The 27,920-nt window shown below is 58.6% G+C and overlaps 1 protein-coding gene across 1 annotated transcript in view; it reads left to right on the forward strand.

The window, feature by feature from the left end:
- Positions 1-9,830: 9,830 nt before the first annotated feature.
- Positions 9,831-27,920, forward strand: part of BCAR1 (BCAR1 scaffold protein, Cas family member) — a 40,315-nt gene continuing 22,225 nt past the window's right edge. The window contains exons 1-2 of the mRNA XM_044987208.1: positions 9,831-10,105; positions 26,646-27,227. Coding sequence (XP_044843143.1) covers positions 10,094-10,105; positions 26,646-27,227 — 594 coding nt within the window. The 5' untranslated portion in view covers positions 9,831-10,093. The remainder of the gene's footprint in view (positions 10,106-26,645; positions 27,228-27,920) is intronic.

Consider the following 27,920-nt stretch of genomic DNA (forward strand, 5'->3'; position numbering starts at 1 on the left):
TTCATCAGACAAGTGCTGAGCTCAGTCATGCAGGCAGGGGGAGGCTGTCCTGGCCTAGTGGGTAGGACACAGCCTGGGACCCTTGCATTGTCTTCTGGGCTCTGCCATTGATTTGCTGCCTGACCTTAGGCAAGTCACTCAGCTTCCATATGCCTCAGTTCTCTTGTCTGTGAAATGGGGATGCCAGTGCTGCTAACCAAATACAGACAGCTCTCTCACACACCCTGATCTCACACACAGCCAATGCTGCTGCCTGCCTTTGCCTGTTTCTTCAGGATCTGCCGCTGTGCTAGTGAAATACAGTGGGCAGCTCACCCTGTTTCTCTCGAGCACAGGGATTTTCTGTGCGGGTGGGAATTAACCAACTATGCTCCCAGTGGCCCCGCAGGGCCATGCTCAGATGCTACGCTTCCTCTGGGACCCAGAATCTGTGTGATCACACAGAAAGTGCAGCGGCTGGCGGGGAGCTAGACCGGTGGGAGAGAGGAAAAGGTTTGCACTCAGAGCTCTGCAAACCTAAATTGTGGCTGGCACCTGAGAAGTGCAAAGTGAAACTGACTAGACACAGAAGAAGAAACTGACCAGCCAGGCATGACTGTCCCAGCAGAGAGTAGCCAGCAGGGAAAGGAGCTGCAGAAGCCAGGATGAGGGATGAGCCTGCTGTGTTCTATAAAACTCTGTCACCTTTACTAATCACAGGTGTTCCTGGGACAGAAAGAACCTGCTGCCTGGGGGAGAGCCAGCAGCTCAGGACGAGCCCAAGTCCATTTTAATGACTTGCTGGCCCGCACGTAGCAATCCTGCCATGATCTGTTCTGAAACAAGAAAATGAAACTTTCTTCCACTTGGGTGCCATTGTAAACACCCCACCCCACCCCCCCCCACCCCACCCCCCGGCGCAGCACCAGCCAATGCTGATTTATCCACTCGGCCTGCTCTGGCATGCATTTCCTCCTCAGCCTTTACCCACGTGGCTAAATGCAGAAGTTGTGAGACTGGGTGGTTTGTGGTGAGGACCCAGCATTCACACTAGATACCCTGGCCAGATCCACATTGCGAATTTCTGCTGACGCTCTGTCGGTCAGGGCTGTGATGAGGTGCAAGCTACACCTGCAAATGCCTCTAGGGCAGAGACAACTCTACTGGCTGCACTTCTACCAACAGAGAGGCTGGTTTGACTGTCCCAGTGCACAGCGCACAACCTCCATCCTTAGATGTTTTTAAGGCCCTGGCTGGGATGATTTAGTTGGGAATTGGTCCTGCTTTGAGCAGGGGGTTGGTCTAGATGACCTCCTGAGGTCCCTTCCAACCCTGATATTCTATGATTCTAACACAGCTTTGCTGGACGCAGCAGCATGAGCACTTTGCTGGTATAGTATACTGGTATTGCTAGCCTGGTAAAGAGCTCCCAGACAATGCCTCTGTCTCTATACAGCACCTAGCACAATAGGGCCCTGATTTTGGTTGCAGCCTCTGAGTGCTGTAATAATAAAGTAGAAGGCTAGGAAAGAACAGTGTGTGACCCTGCTCTCTTGGGTTGGATATGCATCTTTGAACTGCTGGACAAGTGACCTTAAAAAAAATGTTCCTTGTCTGTGAGATAAGGCCAGCTCTTTTAAACCCTGTGATTCCAATCTCAGCAGCGTCCCCTTTTGAAACCCTTTGCCGGCTGTTTCTTAACAGTGTGCAGTATTGTTAGAACATGTCTCGGCTCCAGAGATAAGAACTCTTTCTTATAGGCAGCCTGTGCGTCCTCCTGACCGAGCGCCCCCTTCTCATCCAGCCCTCGCAGGATCCATTTGTTGTACAGAGCAGAGTTTAGGAGACTGTTAAAACCAGGTTTAGGGGGATTTTGCTGGGAGCCAGACCTCTCGGCAGAGGTCAGGACCGCTGTGTCTCAGGGCTGTTGGTGTGGCTTGCTGCAGCCAGCTCTGGGATTTCATTCCCACTTTCCCCAGCCTTGAATGGGGATGGTGGCATCACTGACCAAGTCCCTGGGAATCTGATTTATAGATAGCGGCAGGGCCGTCCAGAGGATTCAGGGGGCCTGGGATCAGCCACCGCCGAATTGCCGCTGAAGACCCAGCACTGCGGCGGGGGGGTCCTTCCGCCCCGGGACCTGCCACCACGGGTCTTTGGGGCACTTCGGCGGCGGGTCCCAGAGCGGAAGGACCCCCCGCCGCTGAATTGCCGCGGAAGATGCTCCGGGGCCCCCAGAGCAAGTGAAAGACCCTGCTTCAGGGGCCCCAAAAAACTCTCGTGGGGGCCCCTGTGGGGCCCGGGGCAAATTGCCCCACTTGCCCTGGGCAGCCCTGGATAGCAGAGGTTCTGCACTGGGACAGGCTAGCTTCATGCTTGGTATCCCAGACACCGCTCAGCCTCACCTGGTCCCCTAGCAGCACTGAGGCCTTCTTTTTAACCGTCCCACCAACGTTCTCAGCCCCAAACATGACTGTAACTAGTCTGTAACCAACCTTTACGGTATGTCTACACTACAGAATTATTCCGATTTTACAGAAACCGTTTTTTGGAAACAGATTGTATAAAGTCGAGTGCACGCGACCACACTAAGCACATTCATTCAGCGGTGTGCGTCTATGTACCGAGGCTAGCGTCGACTTCAGAAGCGTTGCACTGTGGGTAGCTATCCCATAGTTCCCGCAGTCTCCCCCACCCTTTGGAATTCTGGGTTGAGATCCCAATGCATGATGGGGCAAAAACAGTGTCGCGGATGATTCTGGGTAAATGTCGTCAGTCAATCCTCTCTCCGTGAAAGCAACAGCAGACAATCATTTCGCGCCCTTTTCCCTGGATTGCCCAGGCAGACACCATAGCATGGCAACCATGGAGCCCGTTCAGCCTTTTTTCACTGTCACCATATGTCTACTGGATGCTGCTGACAGACGCGGTACTGCAGTGCTACACAGCAGCATCCCCTTGCCTTTTGCAAGTTAGCAGAGATGGTTACCAGCCCTACTGTACCATCTGCTGCTTTGCAAGTTGACAATGATGGTTACCAGTCACACTGTACCATCTGCTGCTGTCATGGGTGCTCCTGGCCGGCCTTGGTGAGGTCGGTCAGAGACGCATGGACAAAAATAGGAATGACTCCCCAAGTCATTCTCTTCTTTAAGTTTTGTCTAATGGAGAGTCAGTCCTGCCTAGAATATCAAGCAAGCCTACTAAAGAACCAGAAAGGCAAATGGCCGCTCTGAGTCAGAGCCCCAGACATCCTGCAGAAATGATGAGCTGCATGCCATTCTAGGGGGTGCTCCTGCAACAATGCCACCCATTGCTTCCCTCCTCCCCCACCCCTCCTGGGCTACCGTGGCAGTTATCCCCCCATTTGTGTGATGAAGTAATAAAGAATGCATGAATAAGGAACAACACTGACTTTATTGCCTCTGCAAGCAGAGATCAAAGGGGGGAGGGGAGAGCAGCCTCCAGCTGCTATGATATTCCAGGCAGGAGTGAATCTCCATTAGACAAAGCTTAAAGAAGAGAATGACCTGGGAGTCATTCCCATTTTTGCCCAGGCGCCCCCGGCCAACCTCACCGAGGCCAGCCAGGAGCACTCACGGGATGATGATGATGGATACCAGTCCTAGTGTACCATCTGCCATCCGGAAGGGAAGGGAAGGGGTTGCTGCTGTGTAGCGCTGCAGCACCGCATCTGCCAGCAGCATCCAGTAGACATACAGTGACATTGAAAAAAGGCGAGAAACAATTTTTTCCCCTTTGCTTTCACAGGGGGCGGGGGAGCAGGGAGGGGCTGATGACATATACCCTGAACCACCCGTGACAATGTTTTTGACCCTTCAGGCTTTGGGAGCTCAGCCCAGAATTCAAATGGTTTTCGGAGAGCGTGGGAACTGTGGGATAGCTACAGTCGTCAGTCGCCCCTCCCTCCGTGAGCGTCCATTTGATTCTTTGGCTTTCTGGTACGCTTGTCTCAGCTCCTTAAGTTTCACGCAGCACTGTGTTGAGTCCCTGTTGTGGCCTCTGTCCATCATAGCCTTGGAGATTTTTTCAAATGTTTTGGCATTTCGTCTATTGGAACGGAGTTCTGATAGAACAGATTCATCTCCCCATACAGAGATCAGATTCAGTATCTCCCGTACGGTCAATGCTGGAGCTCTTTTTTGATTCTGGGACTGCATGGTCACCTGTGCTGATCAGCGCTCCACGCTGGGCAAACAGGAAATGAAATTCAAAAGTTCGCGGGGCTTTTCCTGTCTACCTGGCCAGTGCATCCGAGTTCAGATTGCTGTCCAGAGAGGTCACAATGGTGCACTGTGGGATAGCTCCTGGAGGCCAATACCGTTGAATTGAGGCCTCACTAACCCTAATTCGAAATGGCAATACCGATTTCAGCACTACTCCCCTCGTCGGGGTGGAGTACAGATATCGATATTAAGAGCCCTTTATATCGAAATAAAGGGCGTCATTGTGTGGACGGGTGCAGGGTTAATTCGGTTTAACGCTGCTAAATTTGAGATAAACTCGTAGTATAGACCAGGCCTTAAACAGGCTGGGCCTGAATCTCCTCTCGCTGCAGCATAACCAACATCACTGGAGATACCCATTAGTGTCAGTGACAGGAGACTGCTGCTTTCCAAGGACTTTATAGGTCCAGGGCTATGGGGAACATCCTAGTGGAGGCTAGGCACACAGCTCCTCCTGATCTGAAAGCTGAGGCCTCTGCCACTTCAGCAATTGATAGAAGAATCTCCAGTAACGGCCAGCAGTAGAGGGTCTATGACATAAGATGAGCTGTAGGACAGACACACCAAGTAGGTCTTTACAACAGGAAGGAAAGAATCTTGAGCAAACTGCTGTCCCAGGGCGTTAGCCAGGGACAGGCTGCCATGGGCATTTCACCCCAGGGAGGATCAAACAAGGGGATTGGTTTGGCTCCGTTTAGCAAACAAGGGGGTTGCAGAGATGAAAAAAGAGAGAGAGAGAGAAATGAAAGTTGGATTGGGGAGGGTCTGTCCTATCCCAGGCTGCAGACCTCATGATCAGTACAGCAGCCCTGTGGCTGCAGTGCACTCTCCCACCCCCATGGAGGAAAAGACTGGGGGAGCTTCTCCCCCACTGCTGAGGCACATGGGGCTTTCAGAGATTTCCTCTTTGAGGGCCACAGACCTTCAAGGGGCTCCTGACATCTCCCCCTTTCTGTGCTCTGGTTCTGCTGCAAGCAGGAGGTGGCACGAGCACAGTGCTGTGTCCGTGGCTGTAGTCAGAGACCTCCTTGAGGGTGAGACCAGGAGCTTCCACCTAGCAGGGCTGTAGCAAGACAACCAAGCCTGCTCATTCACAGGGGGCTGCCGTGGGGCCAGGCATGCCCCAGGGAGACTGCAGGCAGGTCACCACTAGCTATTGCACGTGGCCTGTTGACTATGTCCTGGGGGTGGGGGGGTGTCATGGCCAAGCATGGGGAACCTGGGCCGTGTTGCTGGGTGTTATTCTCCTCTGCTGGGACTGCCTCTGTTCACAATCCATCACCTTGCTATCTGGGCACCAGCATATACATCTTTCATCTAAGGATCTCGGTATTCTTTACAGACATGCGTTGCTGCTGTTAAGCCTCCCACCACCCCTTTGAGCCATAGGACAGATGGGTCGAAACTGAGCCGTGCAGAGATTTGCCCAAGGTCCCCCAGTGGCAGGGTTGTGAACAGAAAGGACCCAGAAGTCCTGACTCCCAGGTGCCCTTCTCTCATCACTAGACAATGTTACAGTGTTAGCTCCCATTCCCAGAAGCTGGATTCTCTCATGCAATTGTTTACAGCCGTGCAAAGTGGCTGTAGAATTACCACGGACCCAGTGGCATTTCACGCCCACATTGCACGGATGTGAATGACCACACAAGGGGCAGGGGAGCTGTGAACACAGCCCCCCATTCTTAAGGAAGTGGTTTGATTCAAGGAAAACCCACCAACTGTCCCCCACCCCCTCCCCAGGCTGAACATATCCTCCTGTTTGCAGAGGAATCAACTCCATGGCGTGTTTTATCCAGAGATCTCGCAGCACTGCAGGAAGGTGCGGGAGGATTGTCACCCCATTTTACAGATGAGGAACCTGAGACACAGCTTTGCCCAGGGTCACACAGTGAGTCACAGAGTCATTCTGGCCTCCTTGATGCCCACAAAGCCCCATGCCAGCTGGTGCAACATGCAGCTGCTAAGATAAGCGTCCTTGCCTTTCATACAGCCTGCGTCAACCCTTCTTTGCATCTTTATGCTGGCTCCTTCTGTTGTGCTGCACCCCGTTCCAGCTTCCTGTCTTTGTCTTACAGGCCCTTCATAGCTGTGTTGTCCCTCCTTACGTATCCTCATTTCTTTCCACATCATCCCCTCCACTCTGCCAGTGACACTTGTTCATCTGCTCCTCTGCCCTCTTTCCTCTCTGCCGCTTGGCACACCCTTCCTGCAGTGCCCACATAGCCACCACCCTCTGTGCATTCAGACCCATTCCTCAAGTCCCATAGCCAGGGGCGGCTCTAGGAATCTGGCCGCCCCAAGCAGGGCGGCATGCCGCAGGGGGCATGCTGCCGGTCGCCGGTCCCGCGGCTCTGGGGGACCTCTTGCAGACGTGCCTGCGGAGGGCCGCTGGTCCCGCGGCTCCGGTGGAGCTTCCGCAGGCATGCCTGCGGGAGGTCCACTGGAGCTGCGGGACCAGCACACCCTCCTCAGTCATGCCTGCGGGAGGTCCGCTGGTCCCGCGGCTCTGGTGGACCTCCCGCAGGCATGACTGCGGAAAGTCCGCCGGAGCCGCCTGCCGCCCTGCCGGCAAAATGCCGCCCCAAGCGCGCGCTTGGCGCGCTGGGGTCTGGAGCCAGCCCTGCCCATAGCCACTGGGATGCCTACAAGGAACTAGCCATCAAAGCTTGGGGAGGTGGAGGCAGTGCTGGAGCACTGGGTATAATTCTAATATAAATTAAAAACCAACAGAGCTGTTAATTTAACTTTTGATTTAGTTGGGTTTGGTCCTGCTTTGAGCAGGGGGTTGGACTAGATGACCTCCTGAGGTCCCTTCCAACCCTGAGATTCTATGATTCTATGATTCTATGATTAAGCATTGAGTGGTCTCGCCCAGTATTATTTCTTACAGCTGGTCAAAAAAGTTTTCCATTAGAACATTTCCCCCCTTCTCCCCTGACAATGTTTGTGGACAAAAATCTGATTTCATCAACAACAACAAAAAATCAGATTTTTATTTAAAAAAAAAAAAGCAGCAGCACACATTTTTTTCTTCCGGTTTCAGTTGCCAAACCCCCACCGCCCCGCCCCCAAGTCAGCTTTTGGGGGTGGCGGAGGGACAAAAACCCAAATAATTTTGAGAAATGTGAAAATAGTTTCATTTATATCACAAATTTTCATGGAGAAAAAAGATTTCCAGAGGGCTGCATTATATATATTCTGCTAGTACCTAGAATCAAGGCCCAGGTGTGCTGGGTGCTGTAGGAACATGCAATAAGACAGTCTCTGCCCCAAAGAGATCAATCAAAATAGCTGAGACAGACAAAGCATAGGTGGGAAAAGAACTTGGCCAGGGTCACACAGCAGGAAGAGAAGCCAGGTCTCCTGATGCCAGTCCAGAGCACTATTCTGTCTGCCAGGCGACCTTCCCTTTCTTTGTTGTACCCTTCCCCTGACCCTTTCAAGCTCTTCAGGGCATGGGCCATGCATTCCTGCATGTTTGTACAGCACCGAGCATGCTGTGGACATGACAGTAATACAATTAATAAGAGCCTGGCATACAGCCCACTTATCCCGTCTACTGGTTCCTCTCTCCTCTGCCCCGTGCTTCCCCATGCTCATCGTCACTCGTATGCATCTTTCAATATGGTCTCAGGGCCCTAACTTAGGTCTTGATCCCATCATGCTGGGCACAAAATGTGAATAGGAAGAGCCAGTCCCTGCCCCTAAGAGACGGGGTAGACACAGGCTGGGAGAAAGAATGGATTGTCCCCATTTTACAGATGGGGCAAGGATGCCAGGAGTAGCTGTAAGCACACATTGAAGCCAAGGAGATTACTCTCATGTTTCGAGTGATGCCCGTGCATAAGTGGTTTGCTGAACGGAAGCTGGACATTCAGCCTCATTCAGTTCCTAGTGAGCACCACAATAAGAGGCCAGTGTTTCCTAAGAGGCATCAAATCTATCCCTAAGTGTCCCAGTAGAAACTGCTGTAGAAGTGTGCTGGTAGAAGTGTCCCAGTAGAAACTTTGGGAAATCCAGCTCTGATTTCAGAGCTGAGCTCTGGAAAATCCAGCTGCACATGCCAATCTGGCCCAAAGGACTTACATGCACCAGAAAGTTTTATTACTACAACAAACTCCAACTAATGTGGACACAATTAGATTGGTATACAGGTGAGCGATTCCTGTATGAACCACACTGGTATAAGGCCCCTTATATGGGTAAAACTGGGTCCACCCCAGGGCTTTTACCAGTATTATTATTGCAGTAACAACTCACACCCACCTCTGATATTGTTATAGCAGTAAAACTTTGTGAGCCAACGAGGCCAGAATGACTTGCCCAGGGTTACACAGGCAGTGTGTCAGAGCCAAGAATCAAAGACAGATCTCCTGAGTCCTAGTCGAGTGCTTTGACCACCCAGTCCCTGTCACACACACAGTCACTCACACATCCTGCCTATCTCACACACCCAGCCCGTCCCTCTCTCTCACACACACACCCCACTCCTGTCTCACACACACACACACACAGTCCATCACACACTCACATACACACCACGCATCACTCCATACACAGCCCGTCTCTCTCTCACCCCCCCCCACACAGTCTCTCTCTCTCTCACGCACACACCACCCATCACTCACACACACACACACAGCCCATGTCAATCATATACACACACAAACCCCGCCCCGTCACACACACCCAGCCCGTCCCTCTCTCTCTCTCTCTCTCACACACACACCACCCGTCACTCACACACACACACACAGCCCATGTCAATCATATACACACACAAACCCCGCCCCGTCACACACACCCAGCCCGTCCCTCTCTCTCTCTCTCTCTCACACACACACCACCCGTCACTCACACACACACACACAGCCCATGTCAATCATATACACACAAACCCCGCCCCGTCACACACACCCAGCCCGTTCCTCTCTCTCTCTCTCTCTCACACACACACCACCCGTCACTCACACACACACACACAGCCCATGTCAATCATATACACACACAAACCCCGCCCCGTCACACACACCCAGCCCGTCCCTCTCTCTCTCTCTCACACAGTCCATCACACACTCACATACACACCACGCATCACTCCATACACAGCCCATCTCTCTCTCACCGCCCCCACACACACAGTCTCTCTCTCTCTCACGCACACACCACCCATCACTCACACACATACACAGCCCATGTCAATCATATACACACACACACACCCAGCCCGTCCCTTTCTCTCTCTCACACACACACACACACAGTCCGTCTCTCTCACGCACACACAACCCATCACACACTCCCATACGCATCACTCCACACACACAGCCCGTCTCTCTCTCTCTCTCTCTCACACACACACACCACCCGTCACTCACACACACAGCCCATGTCAATCATATACACACACAAACCCCGCCCCGTCACACACACCCAGCCCGTCCCTCTCTCTCACACACACACACACCACCCGTCACTCACACACACACACAGCCCATGTCAATCATATACACACACAAACCCCGCCCCGTCACACACACCCAGCCCGTCCCTCTCTCTCTCTCTCACACACACACACACACACGCGCTTGCTCCCCGCGCTGGGCTCGGCACCGCCCCCTGCTGTCCCGGCCGCGGCCGGCGGTGGGCGGCGCTGGAGGCGGGCTGTTCCCTGGCCAGCCGGGCGCTGGCGGCCAGTCGGCCGGGGGGAGCGCTGGGGTGCAGAGTTGCCGAGCCGAGCCGGGCCGGGCCGCGCCGCCTGGGCCCGCAGGACTATGCGCTGACGGGGCCGGGGCGGGCAGCCTGCACCGAGCGCCGGGATCGCGGCTGTGCAGTCGGCGGGGCCCTGCTGGGGCCGCCCGAGGAAGATGAACTACCTGGTGAGTGCCTGGGCCGGCCGGCCGGAGCCCCCGCTTTGCAGCCGGGGGGAGCAGACCGGAGCCCGGCTGGAGCTGGCTCTGGGGTCGGTGGCGGGGGTGTCCGGAGTGGGGAGCTGGGCCTCTCTGCCTGCCCGCTGGGCCCATCCCCGCTGCCTCCCGGCGCCACCAGAGCGTCCGCGGCGGCCCGAGGGGTGTCGTTCCCGGGGGCGCTCCACGGAGCTCGGGCCGAGGACGCCGCCGGGCGGTGGTGGATTGCCAGCCCCGCCCGCCCCAGGGAGCCGGACCCAGCTGGCAGGGACGGGCCTGGGCCTGGGAGTTGCCGGGCGCCGCCCCCTGCGCCCCCAGCGGAGACAATGCGGAGCCCTCCCGGCGCTGGGAAGCCCGAGGCCGCGGCGAGTTTCCTGCTCCCGGCTCGCCCGCTGGCCGGGGTCCCCAGGCTGCGTCCGGGGAGCTGAGCTCCCCGTGCCCGCGGGGCCGGCCGGGTCAGGCGCATGTCCCCTGCCCGCTGCGATCCGGGACCTTCCCGGGCTCTGCTCTGCCGGCCCGGGATCATGCCCCTCTCGACGTGGCACAAACCGTTCCGCGTGGCTCCTGGGGACCCTGATCTGGCCCCGGGCCGCTTCCCTGGTGAAGCCAGGGACCAGGGCGGGCCCCTGGGTGGCAGCCATCTGTAGCTGGTACTAGCCCGGGCGTGCGGGCGGGGTGGGGAGCTCTGAGGGCAGGGCTGCGGGGCAGTTGTCACAGCTACGGACAGCGGCTGGTTTCTGTGCCCGGGTCAGGATGTGGCCCAGCAGCCCGGGGCGGATGCGGGACAGTATTTCCAAGGTGTGGAGCAGTGCCTTTGTCCTTTGAAGGAGATCTGAAACAGAAACCAGTGGCTAAATCCCCTGGGCCAGGCTGTTGCGAGCCCTGTGGCTGCTCAGGGACCTCCCTGTAACGAGTTTGTTGGGTCTCAGGCCAGTTCCTGGAGGGCCTGGCATGGCCTGCTGTAGAGCCCACCAGCACTCTTGGCGCTCCCTTTGTTGGCAGGAGAGGCCGCGGCGGTGAGCTCCTCTCCCCCCCTGTGTCAGGGCAGGCACACTGGAGTTACCTGTAGCAGTGCGCTAGAGTCCTTGGCGCTGGCTACCGTGGCAGCAGTGGGTGCAGGCTTGCCTGGCGCTGCCCTTGCCCTAGGAGTGTATATGGGAAGGTAAGCCCCAGGGCTATCTGCCCAACATTGCAGTCCCCTCCTGTGGATGTGGGTTTACAGCCTGAGTGCCTGTCCCAGGGGAAGGTGACCTGGCTGTGATGTGGGCAATTAGCTGGGCTAAGCTGGGAGGCTAGAGGGCATATTTCCCCCATAGGATCCCCTCCCCCAGCAGCAGCATGGATCATTGCCCTGCTCCAGGCTAACATTGGCACCTAGCACCTGCCAGCCCAGGATCTCAAGCTCTTAACGAGGTGATGGCCACTATCTTGACTGACAGGCCAGGGCTCGAACTGGTCACCTCCAGGGCTAGCTGCGTGAGGTGGCCCATGGCACGTGTTTGCCTGTGACACTTGGTACCTTCATCTCCCCCGTAGGGAGGATCCTGGTTGGGGTCCCTGGTTTACAGATTTGGAACTGGGGCTCTGAGAGGAAGTGATCTGCCCGGAGGTTGTGCAGATTATCTGGCTGAGTGCCTTACTTCCAGGCCCTGCTCTCACCACTGGCCTGTGCTCCCTCCCAGACTTGACCCCATCTGGGATGGCACGAGACTCTTAGCAGGGGTGGCTCTAGGAATCTGGCCGCCCCAAGCACGGCGGCATGCCGCAGGGGGCGCGCTGCCGGTCGCCGGTCCCGCGGCTCCGGGGGACCTCTTGCAGACGTGCCTGCGGAGGGTCCGCTGGTCCCGCGGCTCCGGTGGAGCATCCACAGGCATGACTGCAGAAGGTCCGCCGGAGCCGCCTGCCGCCCTCCTGGCAGAATGCCGCCCCAAGCGCGCGCTTGGCGCGCTGGGGTCTGGAGCCGGCCCTGAGCAGGGGGCATTGCTCCCTCCTCCCACCCTGCTGGCATGTTCCTGAGTCACCCTTCAAACCCTGCCCCCCTTTTCTCTCTGCCCCCCGAGAAGCCATTGATGCCCTCCCTCCCCACCACTGTCAGCACCCTGTCATTGGGCTGCGAGTGCCCTCTGGTGCTCAGCACCACCCCATAATCAGTCAGGAGTGAGCGCCACGAGGCTGTCCCAGGCAGCCCCTTCTGTTGCTGGCCCCAGGAGCAAGGGCCCAGACCCTCACAGGGCCACCCAGGCTGGCTCCCAGGCAAGCTGAGCTGGGACTCTGGCCTCTAGAAGCATTTTACCATCCAAACCTGGGCGCAGCGGCAGTCTGGGACTGTGCTGGGCAGCGGGGCCCTGAGGCCTGTCAAGGAGGCGTGCTGGATTTCCCCCTCCCGAGGCTGGGTTTGCCATTGGTAACTGAAGGAGGAGGGAGGGAGCCGTTCCTGGGAGGAGGCTGCATGGTGCCAGGAGGCCGGCTGGGGGGGAATAACTGGCATGGGTGGTGGTTAGTGTGAGAGCGTAAGAGCCCTGCCTGTGCACGTCAGCGGCAGGCTGGCCCCAGAGCATTTCGTTAATGATTCACCCAGCGATAATCAGCAATCTCCAGGCCTGGCTAATCTGGCTGTGTGAGTACAGTACAGGGCCGGGGGAGGGGAGCGACTCCTTTCATGTCAGATTACAGCATAGTGGCAGTGCTGGGTGGGGCAGCCAGAGCAGGGACCCGTGTGAAGGCAAGCTGTAAGCACGCCCCATGTGGCGCTAGCAAGCGGTGAGAGGAGATGTGCCCCTGCATCTCCCCTGGTATTCAGGGAGCACCCCCCTCGGGCAGTGCCTGGACCTCTGGCTGGTGCTGAGCCATGCAAACTCACAGGGGCCAGGGCTCGTGAGGGGGATCTTCCCCCAGGGCGGTGGGTGGTCCCTTGTTGTTCGCGCTCTTGTGACAGTGCACGCTGTGGGGGGGTCTCACCACGCAGAGGGGTTCCTTGCTCTATTTAGCCGTTCTCTGTTTAACCCTTTCAGACCCAGATTTGCCCAAGATTTGCTTGAGCAAGAAGGATCAAACAAGTAACACCTAGTGAGTGGAAAGGTGGGGCGGGCTGGTGGAGGGGGCGGGAGCCTGGGTCTGCTCCTGTCTCTGCCAGCAGCCTTGGGTGGCTACGTGTCCTCGCTGGGCCCAGTTTCTCCTCCCACGTTTTGCCTTGTTCAGATTGCAGGCTCTGTGGGGCCGGGACTGTCTGTCACCAGAGGTATGCCTAGCGTGACCAAGCCCCGAATGCAATTGTTACCATAATACACACCAATAATGAAGGGGGAGTTTGGGGCCTGTTGAGTTGATGATGGCAGTCCCCCAAATGGCATCCATCCTCCTGCCTTGGCAGAGACCATAGATGCCTGGCAGAGGGCACGTGTTGGCTGCTAAGAACATAAGAGCGGCCAGACTGGGGAAGACCAGTGGCCCAGCTAGTTCAGTGTCCTGTCTTCCAACAGTGGACAGTGCCAGGTGCTTTAGAAGGACTGTACAGAACAAGGCCATGGAGTGATCTGTTGTCCAGTCCCACCATCTGGTAGTCAGAGATTTAGGGACATGCAGAGCATGGGGTACAGTACAGGGGATGGGAGCGACTCCTTTCATCTCAGATGACCATCTTGGCTAATAGCCATTGCTGGACCCACCCGCCGTGCTGTACTAGCCCCGCCAGCTGCTGGCAGCCGCATGTGAAGTGGGGCTCTAAAAGCAGGTGGCGTGTGGGGTAGTTCCAGGAACAGGGTATGGTGAGTGTGCGGAGCTGAGCGTATCTGTCTCTTTACCTTTCACTTTTCTGGGAAAGTGTCACTCCCAGGACCTGGCTCTCCTGGCTGCCCCAAGGGAGAGAGAGGTGAGTGCTGGGCATGGGGGCTAAACCACAGCGCAGGCTGGGGAGGGACCTGCTGTTTGTTTGCCCCCAGGGTCCAGCTGCTGCACAAGAGCCTAAAATTGCTGGTGTGGAGCCCTGGGCAGGTCCTGACTGGAGGCTGAACAGCACCCGCTTGGTCGCATTGGTTACCCAGCGCAGCTCCCGGTGGGGCTTGCTTCCAATCCCTGGGCAGGGCTCATGGCAGTGTGGCTTGTCTTCACCAGATGGCCAGAGAGAGCCAGTGTTGGTGAGGAAGAACGGCATGGTGACTTAGGGCCCCAGACTGGGACTTGGAAGACCCGGGTTGAAATCTCTGCTCTGCCACAGACTACCTGGATGACCCTGGTCAAGACACTTAGCTGCTCTGTGCCTCGGTTTCCCCCTCTGGACAATGAGAGTAGTGGCATGGCCCTGCCTCCCAGGGCTTTGGGAGGTTAAACATGGGTAGTAGGGACCAGATAAATAGCATAGATAAGTGAGCATGTGCTGGACCCTCACCCGGTCGCTTACCAGAGGTGGTAGAGCTGAGCTGAGGCCATTTCGGGGGTACTTTGGGCCAGTCTCCTAAGGCGGGAGGTCACCTGATCAGGGCAGACTCTGCCGTGGTCTGGGGGTGGGAGGGGCAATGGCTGAAGGGCAGGTGTGGGGAGCAGAGCTCAGTGTCTGCCATGGTGTGGGATGGGACACCCAGGCTAGTGCGAGACAGGCCCTAGTGAACCCAGTGCTGGGGGAAGAGGGGGAAGAGACCCAGATACCAAGACCTGAGAGCCGGAGAGGTGACGGGGCTTGCACTGCTATGGAGCAAGGGGCAGAGCAGCTCCTGGGACTGCTCCATCCTCGGGGGCAGGGAGAGGGAGAGGAGGAGGCAGCCCACTCAGCGCACAAGCCTCTTTGTGCAAGGCCTCCACTGCAGCCTCCTTGTAGGTGCTGCTGCACTGACAAGCCCCAGCTTGATGGCAACATGCCTAGTTCGGGGGGGGGGGGGCACTGTGCCCCATGCATACAGCGGGTGGCTAGGTGCCTGGCGGCTGCCTGCTCCCATCCCCAAGAGGAACATATGCTGATGGTGTGGGGGTGAGCAGACTCCAGGCCAGGGTTGCCTCAGCCCTGGAGGGGGAAGGGGGGAAGTGTCCCGCCCTAGGGCAGCAGTGTCTGAACAAAGCCCAGGGCTCCTGGAGGGTTCAGCTCCAGGCGGTGAATGTGGCCATGGGTGTGAGCCCACTCATGCCAGGACACCCCCAGCAATGGGTGATCAGAGCATTGGCTCCCCCTATCTCTGTGTGCGGCAGCTGGGACTGGGTGCTGCTGAGGTGGGGGCGAATGGTACCTGGGCAAGCCGCCCCTGGCAGACCCCCCACAGCCAAACTGCAGCCACAAGGGAGCAGAGTGTCCAGGGGGATCCCAGAGCAGGCGCTACCGAGGCCCTTCCCGCCTGGCGCTGGACTGCACTGCGTCCATGGTGGGCACTGGGACCCGGCTGCCCAGGCTCCATGTGCTTCTAGCCTGCAGGGGCAGGGCAGGGCCTGTCTGCAGGAACGGCTCCTGCTGCAGCTGGTGCACCGAGCTCCAGGGTCGTGTCTGGGCAGGACAGGCTGCTGGAGGGGGTGGGGGGCGGCGCTCCCATCCGGCTGCCTCCCCGCTCGCGTCAGCTGGGCGCAGCTGGAGCTGGGCAAGCTCAGTCTGCAGTGCCCACTGGATGGTGCTCTTGCGCGGGAGTCCCAGCCATGCAGATGTTCTGGGTGGGGGGCCTATGCAGGTAGCTCTGGCGGCAGGTGTTTGTATGCTTAAAGGAGGCGGGTTTGATGGCAGCCGAAGGGGGAAGGACAATAAATCTGCAGCAGCAGCTGCTCTGCTGGACCCCTGCCGCCAATCAGATGTAGAAAGGGCTGGGGAAGGGCGAATACAGCGCGGTGTCTACATGGAGAGCGGGGCCCAGGCGGTTCTGGGAGCAAGGCATCCGAACTCTGGCCTCAGCCCGGCTGCTGCGCAGAGACAAGGGCCCTGCATGGGGCTGGGATGGTTCCCCAGCTGCCGTGGGAAGAGCACGTGTCTTGGCTGCTGTGATCAGCACCGTGGGGTGCTGCTGGGGCCTGTCTACCCAGGGTGGGCTGCGTTAGCCAGTGAGCCCCTGAGCCAGTGGCAGATTAAGGATTTTGCCGCCCCTAGTCCCTGAAATTATTGCCACCCCCAGCCCCATATGAACTTGTTTTAGTTTTTTTACAAATTTGTTTGAATTAAAATGAATCTAAATATCATTAAAATAATTGAACAGTTACAAGTTTTATTATAAATAAAATTACAAGTACAGCGGACCCTCGCTTGAACACACGTCTGTATAGCGTGATTTCACTTATGGGCCGGAACCGCGCATGGATCCAAAACTGAGAACCGCTTCATTTCTTCCTTCCAGTCATATTATTAACGTTTAGGATTCTCACGAGTATGTTTACTAAATGGTGTCACGCCATCGTTGGTGGTTTCAATACGTGCTATAATTGGTAGAATTACGGCGTCACTGATGCCGCAATTACAAAAATGCTGCTGTTATAAATTTGCCGCCCCTGTATCTGTTAGTGCTGGGATCTCTGAGAATTGGGGTGGATCCAGCACCATGCATCTAGGGAACAGAAAACGGCTCCGTAGCCATCCCTGCATTAGTCTCAGCACACTTTGCTGAGGGGGTCAGGGTTATCTCCATTTTATAGCTGGGGAAACTGAGGCACAGAGCAGGGACGTGACTTGCCTGAGCTCACCCAGCAGAGTTGGGAATAGAACCCAGGTTTTCCAAGTCCCAGTCTACTGCTCTGTCCACTAGGCAAGGCTGCCTTCCCCCTTCTTGTGTTTCCCCATTGTTGGTGTCTCAGGGAAGGGGTGCACCTGGCCAGTACCAGGTTTACCATGGCACCAGTGGCTCCATAGTGCCGGGCCCAGACTCAGAAGGGGGCCGGGTGTTGGGACCGTGGCCCCAACTCTCCTCCCCACTCCAAGGCCCCACCCAATGTTGACTCCTCTTCACCTGCCTCCCCACCCTCTGGGCCCTGGGCATGGGGCCAGTAGCGTGGCTGGGTTGGCCGGCTCTCGGGGGTTAAATCCCAGGAGTCTGCCCCACTCCCCAGCATGACTCTGGCTTGGGCAGTCTGTGCTGCCTGCCACCTGTGGGGCCTCGCCCACGTCCCCGGGCTGAGCTGCCTGGGACCAGGGCACGTGCAGGGCCGTCTCGGGCAGTGCATGGGGCTTGGCTGGGCCCCTCCAGGCAAGTGGGTCCTGAGAGAGCCCAGCCCAGGCCTACAGGCCCCGCTCTGTCCTGGCTGATTACGCTGTTTACCAGTCCCAGCTGAGCTGCTGTCTCAGCCCACACATGGACATGGTCACTTCCCAGCAGGGAGCAGGCAGGGTGTGGGGGAGTGGGTCTCTGGGGGATCTTTGGGGGGGGTCTGTGCATGTTGGGACTTTGGGCACTGGGAGGTCTGCGGGGGGGTACTCCTGGGGGAATGGAAACAGGTCCCCCTGCAGATTTCTTTGCTTCCCTTTAGAAAGTGAGGGAGAAGAAAAGGGAAGCAGCTGTGGGGTGCGGCTGGGAATGCCCATGGACATTGCCCCCAAACAGAGGCGAGGCGTGGGGGGCACACAGGGTCACATGCCACTGCCCCCCCTTTCTGTGAGCGCAGAGCTGCCCAGCTGAAAAAAACCGGTGCTCAGCTCTGCTGACTTTGCAGCTGGAGCCTACCTTCTGGAGCAGTGGGGAAGGAAGGTGATGGGATGGGGAAGGGATTTAGAAGTGGGGAAGGGGCAGAGAGTAGGGGAAGTGGGAGCCCGGCATGCAGCATCCCCTGCAGAGTCTCACTGCCCCTGCACCTGGAACCCCCCAACGAGCCCCTGTGCATCCAGATCCCCCACTGAGCTGCCCACACCCAGATTGCCCCACACAGAAACCTCTTACCCCCATCTGGATGTTCCCACACTAAGTCCCTCTGCACTTGAATCCTGCTGCCGGGCTGAGTGTGTCTGTCCATATCTGGTGCACCTGGTGGAGAGAGGCAGGGCTTCAGGGTGTTTCTGGGGCAGGCCTGGCCCTTTCTCTGGGTCAGGGTCAGGTGCAGCCTCGCTGCTGAGTCCCTGTAGGGTGATCTCCCACCTCCATGCAGCCAGTGGCCTGTGCCCCCCACTGCCAGGCTGTAGCTTCCACATTTATTGGCCAAAAAAATTGCGGAATTTTAACATATTATGTGCAGAATTTTTAATTTTTTGATGCAGAATTCCCTCCTGGGGTGCTGTGCAGCTGTGAGGGGGGGTGTTGGGCAGTGCGGGGGGTGCTGGGCGCTGTGCAGTTGTGGTCGGAGGCCAGTGGGGAAGGTCTCAGTGAGGGGGTGCTGGGCATAGGGATCTGTGGTGGAGGTCTCTGGGCGAGAGAGTGCTGGGCATAAGGGCAGGGCACTGGACAGGGGGGCACGCTGGCAGCACAGTGCCAGGCGGGCCAGTGTGTGTCTGGCTGTAGGTATGTAAATGGTTCCCTCATACTGGGCTGAGTGGAGCGGGGCCGCTCCTGCCATGCGGTGACCTGCCCCCGTTGCCTCACTCTGAGGACCGACCCTTCCCCCGTGCCGTGTCATGCCCTACTGCCCCCATGGGGGTCCACAAAAAGTTAATCTAGCCCTGCCCCTGGCCTCAACTCCCTGCAGTGACTCCAAGAGTCTGCCTGCTGGCTCCCTTCGGCCCGGCTGTGTCTGGGAGCGTCACCAGTTGGGTTTGGGTTGGCAACAGAGGGGGAATCATCAGAACTGCTTAGCAAACAGCCCCGTGGGGCTCAGCTGATGCACCGATCTGGCAGAGCTTGGAGCTTCTCTGAGACCTGAGCTTCAGCCCAGCGGCGTTCCGCACCCCAGGCTTGTACTGGGCCAGGGAATGAAGGCACCTCCGAGCAAGGAGGAAGGGGTGGGGGATTTCCCTGCAGGGCTGCTGATGCTCTTCTCTTGAGAGCTACCGGACAATCCCCGTGGCACAAACAGACCAGCTGGCTGACGCAGGCTGGTTGCTGGGCCAGCGCGCCGTCGGGCTGCCCAAGGGCTGCATAGTGAACATCTGGCATTGCCCCACATGGAGCTGGGTGCTGTCTCTGGGTCAGGTAGGACCATCCCTGTAAGAACTGGCCATCCCTCTGGGGCAGACTGACTTGCAGGATTGGGATTCCGGATGTAAAGAGCCGCCAGTTGGGCCCGAGCTGCAGGAAGGTGTTGACTTGCCTGTGTCCCCTCCCCCTTCCTTTGGACAGCAGCAGGCGCCCCTCCAAGGTGCCCCATGGGTCAGGCCTCACCCACTCCAATTGCTGTTGAGGAGCAGACGTATGCTCCCCTCCGTGGGGCTCACGCTGCAGGGAGGCAACGGGCCCAGGCTTGGACCCTGCTGTGCCTGGTGTATGGGGGCAGCTGGCTTGCCGCCGGGCGGCGGGACCCTAGAGAAGCTATGAGGTGGGAGCATTAACAACACACACAGGTCCTGCGCCTGGAGGCCTCCGCAAAGGCGTCTGGGGGACATGATGGGAGTGGGGTGCGATTGGGGGAGGGGAGCTCCAGCGTGACCCCAGCATTGGCAGCGCCAGGGCTGGTCTTAGGGGTGTGCAGGTGGTGTCAGTCTCCACAGGGCTCTAATGCCAGCACTGCCGGCTCTGTGTGGCGACCGCACTGCCGGCTCCGGGGAACAGTCTTGGAGCTGATCCCCGGCACAAACAGGCATTGTTCCATGGGGCTGCAAGCAGGAGGGTCCCCCCGCCCGGGCTTGGGCCTTGTGCCAGCAAAATGCCCTCAATTAATCCTGGACTGGATTTTTTCCTTTCCAAGGGACCTGCGAATGGTCAAGGGGCAGCTGAAGGAGTGGCAGGTTGGGGATATCATTGCTGAGGCTGGTGTTGTGCCAGCAGCCTCCACCGCAGAGGTCAGTGTGGGGAGTCTTCCCAGTACGGTAACCCCGTTGCGAATCCAGGGCTTTGGCTGGTGTGCTGCATTCCAGCAGCTTTTAGGAATGGTTGCTTTGCCGTTTGGGATGCCAGCAGAATCGGTCAGAGGTGCGGTGGCCGTGGGGAATGGAGGGGGACATGCTTCAGACAGCTGTGTGGGGGAAGATGAAATTTCCCCATGTGGGACCTGGAGACCCCTCTGGGCAGCCATGGGAAGTCCTGTTCCACTGGGAAGCCGTTGTCCTCTGTGAACTCAGCCAAGTCACTTTCCCTTGCTGTGCCTCAGTTTCTCCGTCTGTTACATAGAGGTAATGACTCTTCCCTGGGGCCCAGCAGGGAATGTGAGGCTGGACTCAGTGATGGCTGAGTGGTGCTTTGAGATAACAGGGGGTCATCCCTTTCCCCCCATCTCCTTAGCAGAGCATCGGGTCATCCAGTTGGACGTGGATTTCTGTTTCCATCTGTTTTGATACCAGGATGCACCCAGGGCAAGCTGCTGCTGCTGCTGGTGACCACCAGCTGGCATGGAGCCTTCTGCAGCTCCTAGCTACGGCTCTGGCGGGTGAGCTGCTGGGAAGTCAGGCTGAGCAGTGGGGGGGAGGGGTGAGCTGGCGTGGCGCGGATGCTCTTCCTGGTGAGTGGCATGCTCATTGCGAAATGCCCGCGGAAGGCCGGGGGTAAAAATCTGGCCTTGGTTGTAAGTGCCGCTCACATGAAAATCCGAGTGGGGGACAGGCGGGGCTTCTGGCAGGTTCCTTCGCAGCTGTCGCTTCCCAGTTTTCCGTCTTGTGCCTGCCGTTCTCCAGAGAGGTTCTAGCCCAGCTGTCGCTGGGTTTTCCAGCAATCAGGGCTGGTACTGAGCTATACTGTGCTGCTGATCTTGGAGCGGGGGGGAGTCTTAAAGCCCCAGCTCATGGGAGCATGTGATTTCGAGAGACTCGGCTTTCATTCAGAAAGACCATTAACTGTCCCGTCTTCATGGTGACCGAGAGAGTGGGAGCTGTGAAGGCTCTGAGACAAGACAAATGAAAAGAACCCGGCATTTCTTATAGTCTAAAATGGAACGATTTGTATGCCTGGTTTGGGGGCCTAGTTTGTGGATTTTGGCTGGTGATACAGTGACCCCAGGGTCGAAAGGTGTTTCCGTGTGGGGATGAACGCTGGCTTCCACACCCCGCTCAGGTTCCTGGGCTGCCATCACAAGCCAGGGCCTCACGCCCAAGCTGGGCTAGTTCTGTGAGACTCCAGTGCCCCGAGCGCTGCTCCCACTCGGCCCCTCGCCCACCACGCTGCCATCCCGGCTGCCCAGCTTTCCGGCTGCCCTTCCCACTGTACCGTGCCATGCTGTCCGTGGGGGAAGCGCTTGGCACTTGTACAGGCCACCTGGCCAGGAAGTTCCCAAGGTGTTTTGCCAGCAAGAGTGAAGCCCCTGTGTCTGTGCAATCTATAGACAGGGAAACTAAGGCATGGAGTGAGGCAGTGTCCTGCCCAGGGTCCCCCAGAGTTGGCAGCAGAGCCCAGGAGTCCCAGCCCCTTGTTCTCTGCTCTAACCATTAGACACCAGTGCCTAGCGCTGTACGCTGCTAGTGAATACAGTGCAGTCACCCTTAGAGAGTTACTGGGGAAAATATTGGAGACCCCCCCCTCCCCTCCCAAATGGCACAGGACGGGGGCAAGCAGCCAGGGGCCAGCTAGGGTCCATCAGCTAGGGCCCTTGTTCTGCTCTAAATCACATGGGCACAGGGCCCTGGAGTGTCAGTGAGACCAATACCAGAATTGGCCCTTGCCACAGGAAGTCTTTGGGCCTGGGAGTCAGGATTCTGGGGCTCAAGCACCCCTTGGTGCCTCAGTTTCCCCATCTGTAGTGGAGGAAGAATGATCCCGGCCTGGCTTTCTCAAGTGGCTCCTGTTTGGGGGGATCGAGAGGTCAGTGTTGCCAGTGGCCCCCCACATCCATGACCCGCCCCAACCCCTGCTCCTCCTGCCTGTGCCCTCTTCCCATGGCAAGGGGCTGCTTTCTGCCCCCAGCAGGGGGGGCTGCTTCATGGCTCTGTGAGTCTGCAGCTTCGCCAAAGCTGCCACCAGTCCCCAATGCTGTCTGCCCACCCCCCTCAGGTGGCTCGGGTGATGTACAGCCTGGCACAGGGGCTACTCCCAGCAAGTAGTCAGTGCCATGGCCTTTGTGCCCCCCTCCCCCCCTGCCCTGGGGATGGCATTGCTGAGGGAAAGGGGGCGCTGGCAGGGTGCTTCAGCAATCCCCAGGGCTGCTGGCAGCTGATGTGATTCTCAGCTGCCTTCAGGAGGCTGGCACGACCCAGCCAGCCTCGGGTCTGGGGCATCAAATGGGGTTGGAGCCTCCTGCTCCCCCCCCCCCCCCAAATGGGCTGTGCCCAGGCTGCCAACCCAAGGGGCAAGGTAGTGGAAATCGAGCCCCAGTTCTCAGAGGGCCAGGCCCAGTGCACGTGCTTTGACCACGTTTGATCTACCCTCAGGAGGCTGAGGCATTGCCCCCCTCACCGCACCCCTCCTGGCATCATGGGCGGATGGCAGCCTAGCGGGTGCCGGATGGGGTGACCAGAGCCTGGCCCCGTGAGCCTTGGTGCGAGCAGGCTGTGTTCTCTGGGCTCAGCTCGCTGGCTGGGCTGGAGCTGGGGATTTTCACGGTCCAGCGGGCAGGGGCAGGGGGTGGGGGAGCCAGGCACCTGAAATGGAAGCACAAGCTGGGTGGGAGCGTGATGTGAGGGGCCCAGCCTGCCGCCAGGCGGCCCACCCCCCTCCCCTCCCCAGCTCCCTTCCCCGCAGGCAGATCTGGACAGGATGTGAGCTCTTCCGAGCAGGAAAAGCAGGCAAAAGGCCATATTAGGGAAAGCTCCGTCCTGGCCCACTCCCCTGAGCCAGGCCCCCGGCTCCCACGGCAGCCACTGGGGTGGGGTGCGGGGGAGCTCAGCAGCACTGTAATGACTCTGCTCTCCCCAGCAGGCTGGGATCGAGGTTTACACCTTCGCCCGGGGCAAACGAGTGACTCGAGCTCTGTTCTGTCTCCATACGGTCCGCCCAATCTAAGGCAGCATTGGCAACCCTGGGCTCGGAGCCTCCTGGGGATCACGAGATGGGCTTTCCGATGGGGAATTTCAGTTGGTTTGTTGTTTGGGGCTTTTTGTGGTTAAGCATCTGGCTTTGACGCCCGGGTGCGTGTGAGTCGTGTTTCCAAGCTTTTCTCGCTGTGACGTGGGCTAGAGACCAGCTGGAAATAAACCAGAGCTGAGATCCTGTCATCATCACAGGACTCCCGGAGCCGGGGCTTTGGGACTTGTATTGCGAACTGGTGCTAAATGTGTGAGAGCCAGGCCCACCTGCCTTTGCTCTCCCTCTTCGGGGCCCACTGGGCCTGGCTCTGGGGTGGGTTTGAAGCCCGTGGGAATGGGATGTCCCAGCTTCCGGCTTTGCCTCAGTCGTCAGTTCCCATTGGCTTTACACCAGTGTCGTTCCAGTGGGGTCACACCTGACAGACCCGTCCCGCTAGGTGCTTAGCCGCCGGGGGAGGCGCTCAGCAGGGTAGGACCTTCGGTCCGGTGTCGTTTCTGATCTGGTTCTAGCCGCTCCCAGGTGGGGATGGGGCCTGCAGCTCACCACACTCAATGCCCACCCAGCCATACATGGTGCCAGGGATGGGCTCAGCGCCTTGCGGGGAGTGAGAGCAGGATCTGACCTCTCTTTGGACAGCCCTGGAGTGAAGGGGCCTTTTCTTGGCTCACTTCAAATGCTGTGAACTAGCCATGCTGCAGGAGGTCGCTGGCCTCGGCCGGGCGCTGTCCCTGCTGCTTCCCCCGCTGCACCTGGGCCCCTCCCTGTCCCCTAGAGGGGCCTTCACAGCAGGTGCTGCTGGAGCAGGGGTGTGGGAGGAATGGCTGCCCCCCAGCGTCCGGCTTCCTCTGGGACGGGCTGCCCACCGGTCCCTGGTTCCCAGCGTGGCTGAGCCCCGTCACCCCTGCTTTGCGGGGGAGCCCCCCCCGTCTGGGGCAGGTGGGAAATAGAGCTGGAGAGCAGTTGGGCTCTCGGGAGAGGGCAGGGAAACCACCTGCTTCCAGCCTGGACAGGGCAGACAGGAGCTGGGCCTGCTCCCCCCAGACAGCTCTGCCAGTGCCCCTCCACCCTGACCCCCTGCTGTCCCAGCCTGGGCTCCCTCCCACTTTGCCAGTGCCCCACAGCCCTGTGGTGTCCCAGCCCTGGGCTCCCCCCCCCCCCACACACACACAGTTCTGCCGGTGCCTCTCAGTACCGCCTCACAGCCCCAGCTGTCCCAGCCCTAGACTCCTCTCTGCTCCTGCCCCCAGCTTTGCTGGTGCCCCCCAGTCCGCTTTGCAGAATCACAGATGACGGTGTGGCCCTTCGTGAGACGGGCAGATGGGACGTGCCCCCATTTGAGCCAGTCGGGTCATTCTGGCTTTACCCATGAGGTCTGAAGGCAGCTGGGTCTGGGTGGGGGAGTCCCTTGTGTCTTGGGGCAGTGGAGGGGCTGTGTGACAGGTGTAGCTGTGCCCCCGGGGGGCCATGTGGAGGGAGCTGCATATGGGCTCAGTGCCTTGCGTTCCTCTTCCCAGCTGGATCCCAGCCCCAGGCCAGGTGTCGGTTGTAGCAGCAGCAAGCAGGGGCTGGCCGGGAAGCAGAGCGGTGCGGTGTGGGGATGACTAATCCCCAGCAAAGGGCTGGGAGCAGAGTGACTGTGCGTGGCCGAGCACTGAAGGTTCTTTCCATCGCTCAGCCCCTGGGCCAGGCTGGGTGATATTTGGAAGCATGACCAATGTGTCATGCTCCTGAGGAGCGCTGGCGAGTATTGACTATCAGCGCCCCGGACCAGGGAGGGAGCAGGAAATGGCGGCTCTCTGTGCCTGGGGCCTGATCTGGGGCACTGCGAGCCCTGCAGGAGCGCTGGCACAGGGCAGCCAGGCATCCCCATCTCCACCACCAGGTGACTTTAAACTGGGAGAAGTGGTAGATACGCTGGAGGGTAGGGCTAGGATACAGAGGGACCTAGACAAATTAGAGGATTGGGTCAAAAGAAACCTGATGAGGTTCAACAAGGACAAGTGCAGAGTCCTGCACTTAGGATGGAAGAATCCCATGCACTGCTACAGACTAGGGACCGAATGGCTAGGCAGCAGTTCTGCAGAAAAGAACCTAGAGGTTATAGTGGACGAGAAGCTGGATATGAGTCAACAGTGTGCCCTTGTTGCCAAGAAGGCTAATGGCATTTTGGTCTGTATAAGTAGGGGCATTGCCAGCAGATCGAGGGACGTGATCATTCCCCTCTATTCGACATTGGTGAGGCCCCATCTGGAGTACTGTGTCCAGTTTTGGGCTCCACACTACAAGAAAGATGTGGAAAAATTAGAAAGAGTCCAGCGGAGGGCAACAAAAATGATTAGGGGGCTGGAGCACATGACTTATGAGGAGAGGCTGAGGGAACTGGGATTGTTTAGTCTGCAGAAGAGAAGAATGAGGGGGGATTTGATAGCTGCTTTCAACTACCTGAAAGGGGGTTCCAAAGAGGATGGATCTAGACTCTTCTCAGTGGTGGCAGATGACAGAACAAGGAGTAATGGTCTCAAGTTGCAGTGGGGGAGGTTTAGGTTGGATATTAGGAAAAACTTTTTCACTAGGAGGGTGGTGAAGCACTGGAATGGGTTACCTAGGGAGGTGGTGGAATCTCCTTCCTTAGAGGTTTTTAAGGTCAGGCTTGACAAAGCCCTGGCTGGGATGATTTAGTTGGGGATTGGTCCATCTTTGAGCAGGGGGTTGGACTAGATACCTCCTGAGGTCCCTTCCAACCCTTATATTCTATGATTCTGTTATTCTATGCCTCTCGCAAAGCCTTAATGTCCAATTCCCCTGGGGGAGGGGCTCTAATTTGGTGGGGCTGGGATGGGGAGGACACAGCATCTGGGTGCCCAGCTCCGGTTCCCTTCAATGGGACCTGGGTGTCCAACCACGGTGGTTTGTCAGCTGGCAGTGCCCCTTAAGGGGCAGGTGCGACACACGCCTTGCTTGTCTCCCAGCAGATCTCTGGCACCCGCTGCATCGCGCCCAGTGAGGGTTCAGCAGAGCGCAGGGCAGGGTGGGGGATGCAGGCAGGCCCTGGGAGATGGTGGCGGAGCCCAGCCAGTGGGTTTCTGACCAGGGTCGCTCATCCACAGGGGCAGCCCTGCAGCCCGAGTGCTAGCCCGTCTCTGTCCTGCGGGGGCGTGGCTGGACTGTGTGCACAGCGGATTCTGGACCAGGGCTGCTGGCTGTGGGCTGACCCTGCAGTTCTCTCGGGCCACCTGGTGTCACCAGGCCGGGTCCTCTCATGAAGGGCTACCACAAAGGCCTTTTGCCGGCCGCATGGGCTCGGAGGATATTGCTCAGGGCGGGGGTCACCACGGGGACCTTCCAGCTCTCAGGGGAGCCTGGCAGCAGTGAGCACCTGTGGCCGCTTTGCAGGCACTGAGGCGGGGAGCTCAATGCTTTGGGAGGGGCAGGCCCAGTCCATACGGCACTGGGGAGAGAAGGCCAAGGTCTCTTGGTGCCCGGCCCCCAGCGATGGCCTTGAGCGGTGCACGTGGCATGGGCGGCCAAGGGGCAGGAAGGCAGGGTCCCAGTGCGGCTGACTCACCCTCCCTCGTCTGTCCCCCCCCCAGAACGTGCTGGCCAAGGCGCTGTATGACAACGTGTCCGAGTCCCCGGACGAGCTCTCCTTCCGCAAGGGTGACATCATGACAGTGCTAGAGCGCAACACGCAGGGCCTGGATGGCTGGTGGCTCTGCTCGCTGCACGGGCGCCAGGGCATTGTGCCTGGCAACCGCCTGAAGATCCTGGTGGGCATGTATGACAAGAAGCAGCAGGCAGGGCCTGGCCAAGGGCAGCCGCCCTCCCACCAGCACCCGCTGCACCCCACCACCCGGCCGCCAGGGGACAGCATCTACCTGATCCCAGCTCCAAGCAAGGGGCAGCTGGGCCTCTACCCGGGCTCTGCGCCAGGGGCCCCCTTCCCCTCACCTCCAGCCAAGCAGCCGCTGATGTATCCAAAGCAGCCGCCGCCCCACACCTGCCAGGACATCTACCAGGTGCCTCCGTCGCTGAGCCACGCCCCGGACATCTCCACCAGTCCCCCACAGGAGATCTACCAGGTGCCCCCAGCTGCGGGGCTGGGCCAGGACATCTACCAGGTGCCACCGTCCTTGGACATGAGGAGCTGGGAAGGGCCGAAGCCCCAGGGAAAGGTAGGATGCATCCCCACATGGTCCAGGGCCCAGCTCTGCCCTGAGAATTGCCCAGGGTCCCCGCGGGGGGATCCAGGCAGCTCTCCCAGTGCTGGGGCAGGAGCTGGAGGCAGGCGTGATGGGCAGGGGATATTTCTATTCTGGGTACCCCTGGGTTGTGGGGGAGCTCCCCAGCCTTTGCTTTCTGGAGAGTTTGGGGACAATCCTTCCCTTCTGGGGGTTGCTGTGGGGCACTCAGCGTAACATCCCCACAGCCAGGCCCCCGCCCCTTTCAGGCTGGGTTTGAGTGCCATGCCCCTCACCAGGGCATCTGGGCTCCCGGCATGGGAGGGCACAAGTCTCTGTTCTCCTGTGCCTGGGGCCCCGGGGGAGGGGGCCAAAGTGGGCATTAACACCCTGCCGCCCACCTGGCCTCCATGCACATTGCAGCAGCCTGCGGGCTGCCCTCCTTTGGGCTTATTCTGGGCACCCCCCTGCATGCCCCCTGTGCCAGCGGTAGGGGCAGTGTGCCAGCTCCCTGACACTGCGGGCTTTCGGGGGCAGGGCCGGCCCACAACATTTTGGCATCTTAGGCTGGAGCTCAAATGATGCGCCCATGCTCCCTTGCTTGGGCCAAAACTTTGAAAGGTCTCAATTCTGCCATCTTCCTGTTCTACCTGAGGGTCCACAGTGTGGCCAGCTCGTGGTCTATTG

This window comes from Mauremys mutica, chromosome 14 (genome assembly GCF_020497125.1).
Source record: "Mauremys mutica isolate MM-2020 ecotype Southern chromosome 14, ASM2049712v1, whole genome shotgun sequence".
Taxonomy (NCBI): Eukaryota; Metazoa; Chordata; order Testudines; family Geoemydidae; genus Mauremys; species Mauremys mutica.